Source organism: Hippocampus comes, unplaced genomic scaffold, assembly GCF_001891065.2.
Source record: "Hippocampus comes isolate QL1 unplaced genomic scaffold, H_comes_QL1_v1.1 scaffold387, whole genome shotgun sequence".
NCBI lineage: Eukaryota > Metazoa > Chordata > Actinopteri > Syngnathiformes > Syngnathidae > Hippocampus > Hippocampus comes.
In genome coordinates, this window is record NW_017806161.1 from 461,537 (window position 1) to 472,613 (window position 11,077).

The 11,077-nt window shown below is 42.0% G+C and overlaps 1 protein-coding gene and 1 long non-coding RNA gene across 2 annotated transcripts; both read right to left on the reverse strand.

Moving 5' to 3' along the window:
• Positions 1-32: 32 nt before the first annotated feature.
• Positions 33-9,772, reverse strand: fbxo32 (F-box protein 32). The gene is made up of 9 exons (XM_019895697.1): positions 9,521-9,772; positions 8,790-8,908; positions 8,535-8,584; positions 8,324-8,416; positions 3,473-3,566; positions 1,780-1,964; positions 1,481-1,663; positions 702-845; positions 33-613 (listed from the first exon to the last, which is right to left on the reverse strand). The coding sequence occupies exons 1-9, from the start codon at positions 9,625-9,627 to the stop codon at positions 524-526; spliced, it is 1,065 nt and encodes a 354-aa protein (XP_019751256.1). The 5' UTR covers positions 9,628-9,772; the 3' UTR covers positions 33-523.
• On the reverse strand, positions 2,033-3,083 carry LOC109531414 (uncharacterized). Its single transcript, XR_002171174.1, has 2 exons — positions 2,654-3,083; positions 2,033-2,166 (listed from the first exon to the last, which is right to left on the reverse strand). It is a non-coding gene; the product is annotated as an uncharacterized LOC109531414 (long non-coding RNA).
• Positions 9,773-11,077: the final 1,305 nt, after the last annotated feature.

Here is an 11,077-nt window from a genome sequence, read left to right on the forward strand (position 1 = left end):
TCATTAATTCATTCTCCAATCCGCTTATCCTCACAAGGGTCGCGGGGGTGCCTATCCCAGCTGTCTTTGGGCAGGAGGCGAGGGACACCCTGAACCGGTTGCCAGCCAATCGTACGGCAAGATGTCAAGTATGGTCTTGGCACATGCCATGACCAGGATTTGAGCCAGGATTGCTGCGACCACAACGCAGGGTACTCGCCACGACAAATTCACAGCCTGTTGAAATAAACTACAACCAACAAATTCATACTTTTGCATTTCCTCACTTCGACTGCTCCCACTTCCTGCACAAGGATTATTGTTCAACATTACGTAACTCTCTTTCACTCACTTCAAAGCGACGGCCTCTTACCTTTAAACAGTAAAGAAACCTAAATCTCAAATTGCATATTTGTCCCACTGCCTGACTGCCATCGAGTCACATCATCTGAATATATACATGCCAGACTAGATGAAATAAAACACATGTTTACATACAGTATGTACACTTTGTTTCAATATATTTCACGGAGTGTGGCTGGCATCAGAATTTAAAAAGGTTGATGAAGTCTTGAGGGGACAGGGCCATGGTGCAGCTTTCTGGGTTGTTGGCAGTGCAGGGATGATTTGTGTCCTGCGGGGGCAAACGACGACACTTGAAATACTTGATAGACGATAGGCCTACATTTTAGGTGTAATCTCAAAAGACAAAATGTGTGTACCTTCCAGAAAAGGATGTGACAGTGTGAGCAGAAGTGCAGAGTGTCGCTGTACTGCTCTCGCCGCGGATAACAGCGGCTGAGCTTGAAGTACATCTTCTTCCATTCCAGGTGACCTTTGTCTGACACCATCAGGCGCTTTCGGATCTAATAGAAGGAGAACCCTTTTTAAGAAATGACTCAAACAACAACAAAACAAAAAAACAGCAGTTCGGTTTTAGTTTCTGGCTCTGCTATCACATTTTTGTTTTTGTTTTTTTTGCCAAACACTATGAGCCACTTTACATAGTAGCTCAGTGCCTTATCAAGTGCATTTGTGTGAGCAGGGTGTGAAGTCACTGCAGTGCCAACACACACACACACACACTTTTACATTATACATATCATACAGGACAACAGAAGTAGCAGAAACACCTCTCATCATGATGCAATGCAGTGCTAAAACATTGAAAACTCTTCATGTTGCTTTCGTGGTCAAGCACCATGTGACTTTTATGAAAACACAGCGACGTCCAAACTGATAAAACAGACATGTCAGTCGGAAGGTGTGTGCAGGAACTGCAGTCAGTTCTTGATAAACGCCGAACCACAGCTACAATAATAAACACACTGATGATGACTTCAAAGCTAAGCAATGTTATTCTGTATTTAGAAATGCAGAATATCTGCAATATTGTACCTAGTACAGTATAATGTCTGGTGACTGAATGTTCATGATTTAGGATGAAATTCCGCACCCAGTGAAATAGTTGGTTGACCCTATGTACTGAATGTGCACATGCCTGTCTGTCTGTGAAGTGGTAGTGGCAGAGTCTTTTCCAGAGTAGGCGATCCTCAGCAAGGCCCCCCAATTCTGGACAGACTTGGCCCAGGCAGACCAAGTCCCTGCCATCTGACAGTCGCTGCATGATATTCAGCTGCAGGCTGGCGGGCAGCTCCATTAGCGTCATGCCCGTTGATGTTGGCTGGGAGGGCCATTAAAAAAAAAAAAAAAGGTTTGGTGCTTATTTTTACTTATTTTTTTTACTTACATAATCACCACTGGGAATACAAAGCAGTGCGTTCATTTTTCCTGTCTCACCCTGTTGATCTCAATGTTGTTTAGCTGCTGCTGCCACTGCAGGATGTTGTCCATGCGGTGCACCCACATGTTGATGTTCCCCACAAGCACTGACTTGCCCATGTCCTGAACCAGGCTGCACAGGGAGCGATAGAGCATTTGGAGCAGCTCCTTAATGGGACGCACGTTCTGCTGGTCATCGAGCACTGCGGCAGGAGTGATGAGAGACAGATTTCTCACTAAAGACAATTTAAACATTTGCTCAGCACCTCAGAAATACAGTGGTACCTCTACTTACGAACGTCTCTTCAAACGAAATTTTCAAGTTACGAAACGTCATTACAGGAAACTATTGCCTCTTTTTACGAAAGAAATTTAAAGATACGAAAGGTAAAAATACAGTCTGTCCTGCTAATCGCAGCTCCGAGTTTCTTGAACGCAACATACTTATAGCTGCTCTGCCATTGGCTATTACCGAGCATCATCCTGGCATCCCATTGGCTAAGAGGGACTTCTACTATATGTATGTAGATAGATAGGTGTCACTGCAGCATCCTCATCAGCTGCCCAGGAGGTGTTCCGATGGTTTTACATAAATGCTAATCATCCAGAAAAAGTGTTCACCAGTCGGGTGATCGCTCACTGTGCTGATGTTTGCCTTGGACATTTTCAAAAGATTGTTAAAAGCCGACAAAAGCAAACGTCCTTGGCTCAGTTCTTTACAAAATGCCAGGCAAAAACCACTTCTGAGAGAGAACATGGACTAAAGAGGGCAAAAAACGATGAGGACGCAGTTAAAAGTGAAATGACCATCATTTGTATTCTTAATGCACCATCTACTTTTTTAACTCAAAACAATAAACAAAGTTAAAAATAAGTAATGGAAATTAAAAACATAAAATCAAAATAACTCATCGACCTGCCTTTTTTCCTAAATAACTATCGATCACAAGAAACAGCACCTTTGAATAAATCCACTTTAAACAAGCATTTAAACTCTGAATATCATGTACAAAAAACAAAAAAACCCCAAGAATAATATTCAGACTCACTTTAGCAGTTTTACTTCCTTTTTAAATCAGTCGTCTGAGCTTTAATGAGAAACTTCACCCAACACGTCTTCGCCACGAGTTATTGTCTCCCAGGGAAACATATTGCAGCACACATATTCCATTTTATTGACAGGCTTATGAAATAACTGAAAATGTTGACTTCTTGGAAATAAATTATTTCATGTTTCCACGGACCCCTTGCCATGTGCTCGCCCCCCCGGTGGGGAAACACTGCTTTCATGGATCTAACTCATCTGAAGTTACAAAAAAAATCATTGGTCAAAAATAAAACCATTAAATGCAGACCTGCGGTATGTTTAATCAGTGATTCCCAACCAGTGTGCGATGGCAGATTATCAAATGAGCGGCGGGAAATTATCCTATCTAGATTATTTTGACCCTAACCCAAATAATATTTTCTAGTAAAAAAAGATAATTTATCTATACCAACAACAGATAATAAGAGGCAAAAAAATATCAAATGCTCTTCCACCAAATGACTGAAGGAACACAATTAACCCATGTACCACTTTTGTAACTCGTTTTCGCTAACTGGTGTAACGTGGCATATATTATTCCTCTGTGAAATATGGGCCCTGGCTCAAGAGAGGTCGGGAACCGCTGTGTTAAATTAATTTGATGAGAAGTTTAACAAGGCTCACCTTTCTGCACCACTCTCTCCAAAATATTCATGTAGTTCTTCTGAGCCACGCCGCTGAGTGAGGGGAGCTGTGACTTGGCGATAAGCTCCAGCAGCTTTAACAGAAAAAAAAAAAAAAAAAAGACGGGGAAAGGGGAAAGGAGCATAAACTGAATACTGGCATCTGTGAGACTGATTTGGCACTTAAGAAGTATGTATACTATACAAATCTCTGAAGTAAAGATGAGTTCTTAAGATCCACACACACACACACACACACACACACACACGCACACACGCACGCGCGCGCTTGCTTGCTTCCTGGTGAAAACAGTCTGGTTGCAGGCCACCTGGGCTGAAACTTATTGAGTGTTTTTCAAGGGTAAGAAGCTGCTGGGAAGCATTTGGCCCACAGCCGAGAAAGCCAGATAGCTTTGCAAAACAAGCTTTAATCACTTGCCTGCTGATCCTCTCAAGTGAATTTAGTGAACTATTTATCTGTATGTGTATGTATGTATGTATGTATGTATGTATGTATGTGTGTGTGTGTGTGTGTGTGTGTGTGCGCGTTGTTGTCATCATTATTAGCCTATGAAGCCAGCTGGCATGGGCCACATGCTGTGACATCATGGAACAACATGTTTGACCTTGGACGACAAAAGACAGAAGGTCCAGGAGCAAAGCAAAAACCACCCTCATGAATTAAGCGTGACCTGAATTACATGAAAACACATTGTATATAAAGCACTGTAGGGAGTGGTTCTTCGTCATCACACCTTGTGCCCGCATCTTCGCTTGTTTACTTGCGCCTTCTTCCTTTTTCCATTCCTTCCAGCTGCATTCCTTCAGCCTAATCCTATGACCTTGGTCTTTTCGCAGCTCACGAGTGCTCCGCGCTTTGTAGAGCAGCCGGGCAGAACAATGTGCATTTCCGTATCTCCTGTAAGCACCCGAGGCTCACGAAACTGCACTTCATAGCCCGCTGCTCATCTGACATTTTTACACAAACATAGATGGTATTAGAAAGACCGCTTGCTAGTAGAGCTACACCTTAATGTGGTTTGAAAATCTCTCTCTCTCTCTCTCTCTCTCTCTCTCTCTCTCTCTATATATCCCTCTCCCTCCCTCCCCCTCCCTCCCTCCCTCCCTCCCTCCCTCCCTCACTTTCACACACACTCTCACCCCTCCCTCCCGTGCAGTCTGTGGCAGAAGTGTGTTCGGTTCTTTCAACCCCTTTTGCTCTTGTGTTTACGCTGATTGAGTGTTTGATTGGATGTTACTCTTTCTTCAATGTCAGGGTTAGTGTAAATATCATTTTTCGAGGTTTTGCTGGCTACTGTCCAGCTGCTGCCGCCAACTCCGTTCAATTTCCTGAGAAATGAAAATTATTGCAAAAGGAATTAGCCCGGCATGGGCAACGAGTGTCACCTACTAAGATGATCCCCCTTGGATGCAAATCACCACAGCTGAAACACGTCATGTCCTTCAGGAGACAGATTTTCATGATTTTAAAGGGAAACAAGGAGCTGAATAGTACCGTATAGAAGATTTTGATTATACCGTTCATGTCACGTTCGATATCCTGAAGAGTTTTGGATGCCCGAACAAATTTAATGAACGTTGGCTTTCCGACACACAGTGTACTCGTCAAAGTGTCGCGCAAAATAACAGAGAGCAATTTGAATATTTTACCGGGCATACAAAACGTTAGGACAAACACGCAGAATGACAAATCAGATGCACGAGATGACACACTAAATATGCAAAACAGTTTGGACGCAGATAGTCGCTTGACGCTGCTCAGTGCCGGGGCGCGCTCAGTGCTCGGGAAAGGTTAAAAGAGCAGACTCTACACACCGCTACTTGGGTAGCTGAGTCAATCCTGGATGAGGTAAATAAATATGGTGGAGGAAGATTTGCTCGAGTTAGCTGTTAAAAGGAAAGACATTGATGCAAAAGATAACCGTGTTAAAAATCCAAGTGTGGCTTAGAAAAATACAGATTGCCCCACCTCAGTCAAAAGCAAATAAACCTTTTTCTCAAGGAGACAAACAATTCACAAGACACCTACCTCACTCATGACACACACAACACACAGCTCGCACACATCACAAAGTGCATGCCGCACACAGGACACATGCAGTGATTTACTCAGCGATATGGAGAGTGACTGTGAATATGGCAACATGGTGAATGATACGCAAAGTGATTCCTCTTTTCAAAGAGTGAGAGCTTTTCGAACAGAAACTAAAGGTCGAAGGGCTGTGATAATATAAGATTATATTTTCCAGACTTGTGACCGTTTCCTGACGCTGTCAGATACTTTTGGAGAACTAACGGTACTTTGGGGCAGGCTTCTTTCACTGAGAAGGGGATTTTTAGGATCAAGAAAATGTTACTAAAGGTTTGAGCACAAATAGCACATGATGGATAACTATTTTTGGTATGTTTTTTTTTTTCATCTGCTTGACGATATTACGTGGCCGAGAGTAGAACCCTACACAAAACGTGATATGAAACTAAGATCTTTAGATATCAATGGCGCAAGATAAGATGCGAAAAAGAGCATCTTTGTTCAGTCTGATTAAGAGCATGAATGTAATGGTAATTTTCTTACATGAAACTGCACAGTCATGAGACAGACTGGGACAGGGAGTGGAACGAAGATATATATATTTTTTTTAATCAGTCATGGGAGAAGCAACAGCAGTGGAGGTGGGTATTCTCTTCTTGGGGGATTTTTTTTTACCGAGCTGCGCAACCGTCAAAAACATTACTCCAGGTTGACTAAAGGTCAGCAAAGAATTTGAAAAAAATGAAAATTGTGTTTATGAGTATTTATGCTCCCTGTGTAGGACTGGAAAGATGAAACTTTTTTTGATGCCTTGAAAAATGTTCTCAGTAATTGTAACAATGCTGAATATTTGTCTCTGGGTGGCAATTGAGAGCACATCTCATTTCAACTGGGGCTCAGAAACCTGAGTGGAGGGCACTTTATAAACCACCGATCACAAAAAGGGTCGGCGATTTGCTGTTGACTCTCTGATCAGTGTCTCGTCAGCTGTTGACTCTCCGATCAGTGTCTCTCCATGCTGTTGTGTTTGCTAAGTGCGCGGCCTCTATGATTATTGGGATGATTATTTGGCTTGTCCGAAAAAAAAAGCAGCATGTCTCTCTTCGCCTCACCCTCATCAATAACGATTATTTGTTTTATCATAAAAACATCGGCTGTGCGGGGATTGCTGGCCAGCAGCTAACTGGAGGCTAACGACGGCTACACTGTCAGAGTGTAAAGTGACAATAACACAAGTCTCTTTGTCTCTCTCAGAAGGCTATGCTGATGAATGTTAGCATTACTGTATAAGGTTTTATAATTAAAGATGTAAGTAAATATGTGTTCTGCTGTAGTTTTTGTCTCAAATATGTAAAGTATAAATACTGTTTACACCTTTTAAACACATACACTTACACAAAAATTCCAGGGGGGGGCAACGCGCCATCGCGGTTTTTCTCTTATGGTGGCAGGGCCCCAGTCCCCATTGAGCGCGATAAGTGAGGGAACACTGTAATCATGTTTTAGCCTGACCTATGTTGTCACAACTGTGATATCTCAGGAAATAAATGTGATTTGAAAATTCTCTCTCCCTCTCTCTCAGCACAAGACGTGACCGACCGAATGTCTCTCAGCAAAGAACCTGATCTATGAAAGTGAGTCAGAGTGAAATTAAGTAATCAGGCGTAGACAGAGGAAAGCGGTGACCCAGACTGCTGTGTTCAGACTTGACGATCGTGTTACACAGACATATTGTTGTACCGGCTTATTGCACTGGACCATTAAGTGTTAGCTCTGGGGGCTACATTGAAAGGTCATTCCGAAACACATAACGTCCTAGCTGCAGGAAGCTCCATTTAATGATCGAAAGTCAAAATGGCAAGTAAAGTACCTGCGACTATTGTTATGATACATTACAAAATAATGCATTTATTTTTGGACAGAGAAAACACAGGGAATGTTGGCAGTAAGGGCAAGACACGGAGGGTGTGACTCACAAAGTGCATGAGGATGGAGGAGAGTCATAATCACCTGACTAACACCAGGTCTACTTTCATGAGGCCTCTGAGGAGGGGTCTCACCTCACTGCGCAGTTAAGCCTTCCCATACCAGCCCATCTGCAGCTCACATGGGTTCACATGTGGAAATGTTTTTAGATCAGTGGGCTGAGGCTTTGTGGGGAACAAAAAGGATATTTGGTGCTATTGTATAATAATGGTGTGAAGGTTTCTCTGCAATTTATTGTTTGAAATTTGTTGTTAAGAATGAAGTAGATTCAGAATTGTACGAACTGCAATAACCACATTATTTTCAGGTACAGCGTGTTATTAAATAATGTATGCAACTCTTCACAGTATGGCTCCATTTTGACAGTTAACCAATGGTAGCAATTTGTCGTGAAAATCTATCGTACAAATAAATTGAAGTATGGCAGTAGTTTTTTTATCATTATTTTTATAACTTTGAAATGAACAATGTACTGTATACAGTACACACTTTCGAAAAGCATTGTTGTTAAGTGGCCCCAACTCTTTACTGATGATGTCCTGCTTTGGGGAGACATAATTTCACCCCCCCCCCTCCCACACACACACACACACAATCCATCAATCCATCCACCATTAGCATCAATTGCTATGACTCATACACGCAAACAGGCACTATCATGGTCAAAATCATCAGCACTGTCTGCAGAGCATTGATAAGTGAAACACACTCTCATGAAACTGTGACCCCTTCAGCATGGCTAAACCAAACATCAACAAACAATGAAGATGACACAGGGAGAGAAGATAGAGAGAGAAAGGAAGGAGGACTCACTCTGACGACATAATTGAACCTCCTTGTGTCCTTGATGGCGCTGCAGAAATCCAAGCGGTTGAAGGCTTCCCCCAGGGTGCAATATCCGTGGCGCTGAGAGAATTTAATTAACGTTCTATTAGTTTACAATCGTCTGCAGGATGAATGAGTTCTCTCAGTATGTTGACATAAGCAATGACAACTGTTTTTGGTAGTGAAGGTTATGCATTACCTCCTTGGTGCTTCCTTTATGAACATAAATCCACTTTTCCCTGTGGAAATCTGTCAGAAAGCACAATGTTTGTATTAGTGGCCTGAAGTAGAGTTTGGGACAGCGAGGGAAATAAATCCCCCAAAACTTTTTAAGCATCAATCTATGATCGGAAGCTATCTTGGAGGTTTTAATTAGATCATTAATAAATCCACATTCAACAATAAGCGACACTAATCCGGGATACAATCAGTCAGATGGTGGTGAGTGACTCACATGGGGCCTTGGTGTTGTTGTTCATGATGTCTTTTTTCCTCTTCTTGGCAGCCATGTCATAGCCAAGAGAAAGCAGCAAGTTCTCCTTGTTGAAACACTCCTGCTCGGTTTCGCAGAAGCTACAAAACAACGAAGGAGACATGTTCATCATTACACCAGTGTTTCCCAACACGGGTGTGGTGCAGGAAATTGCAAGAATGCCACTTGATTGATCAGAAAATGACTTATTTACTACAAATATTGTCTTAATCTGAGATGCCAGTGACGTATACTGAAAAGAAGAATATTATATGTTCTCCCAATCGGGGCAGAAGGTTGTGTATGTATCCTCTTCTTGTGCCTGAGTTTACTTGAGCAAAATATGTGACTAGGCTCATAGCCTCATGGTTAACATCAATTCAGTCTTAGGACAACATTCCTAACTTACACATAGAAAAACGTCTGGATTGCATTCTGAATGTTGTCACGTTTAAGACAAATTGTTCGTGACAAAACGTCAACTCGGTTTATAAAGTGACTCACCCGCCGCTAATCTGCGCACTTGTACGGTTATTAATAGATGAGCGATTAGCCAAAAAAAAGGGATGGGAACAAAAGCATAAACTTAGTTTTTTTTTTTGGGGGGGGGTCGTGTATTTAGTATTACTTTATTCAAAATGTCACCTCTGACTATTTCCGTCATATTTTTCAAGCGTAATGACGTTTCGGTGTTAGGCAGATTGATGACAAACCTCTCCACGGAGATGATGTTTTTGTCGTCCACTGTCTTTTTCCATCCATCCTCGGTTTTAACCCAACATTGTCCGGGCGACCTCCAGTCCTGTCCGAGGAAAGGCATTCTTTACTTGTTTGGGGTGGAATATATATGGTAAAACAAACAAACAAATGGGCAAACAAAACACGGACGCGTTAATATATATCCCTCTATGTGAGACACTCGTTCTTCGGCACGTTGTTGTTCCTGTTGTGTTGTCATTGCGCAGCTTCTTATACGCTCCCGGAAGCATGTTGACCCCGCCCACCTCGGAAACTTCCCTGCAGCACGTGGCTTTGTTTATCTACTTGCGCGTTGCAAAACGCCGCGGAAAAGAAACACACACGGAAACGCAACATCACACACGAACGCTTTGATAACATGACATGCGCGTGTTCAGAAATAGTAGTCGGTAAGACACCTGAACGAATGTTTTTATGCTTGCGCTGCCTTGAGAGACCATTACGTAAGCGTCTCCAGCAGCTGAGAACAGAGGCGAGCAATTATTATTGAACCTCGAAGACACTCCATTAAAACACACACTTACTCACATATATCCCTTTTTAATTCCAGTAAACGTTTTCATTGAAAATCCACCCCTTCCTTGAGACGCTTTACAGCCGGATAGAATACGATATGAACCCTGGGCCAGGTGTTTTTAAGTATTGCTGATGACACGGGCGGAAGTGTCCCAACACGTGCTTAGAGTTCATGTGGTACAAACAGAGCCGATACAGTACTGGCAATGTGGGATTTTGGGGCCCTCTATTTACCCGATAACAAAACATAACTGATCGATCACTGTTGAATTTCTCCCCGAGGGATTATAATCAGTGTAGTCAATGTAAAAAAATGATGTAATGAAAAAACACACAAGAGGCAAAGGCTTGACTTAAACATTGCAAGGGATGAAGCACGAAGTGGGGTACACAATATCATAGTTGGGGGGCTCAGCAGATCCTTGGTTCGTTCTGGATATAAATAAGTAACCATTTTAGTGAACATAACCAGCCAAAATGCCAGGAAAAAAAAACAGTTGTTCACTGATATATTTTGTTGTATTAGAAAGTAAAAACTGTTCCAAACACTCAGTGGCGGGCCGTGCATTTCAACCTTAGGCCTTCAGTGACGTCACATACATACACAATATAGGCTCGTCAAGCAGCACTTAATTTCAGGAGCATTTAAAACCATCAAGTATGCATTCACAATTAAGAGCAGGAAACTAAATTTACAGATAGTCAAAAATAAAAAGATGATTTAAAAATACGAAATAAAACACCCAAATTACGCTGTGTGATCTTCAACAAGTCTGTCCAATAAATTGCGCAATGTCGCAGTTTCATATGACACCAACCAAACAATAACAAAACAAACTATTCTTTGAAAATAAACAGATCATTTGCATTTTGAAAATCGGCGATTCAACAGCAAATAACTGAAAATGTTGAGTAGCTGAGATTGAACGAACTTCGTGCACGAAGGTGACTACAATGCGCCATTATAAATTGCAGGTGAGCAGATTTATTTGATA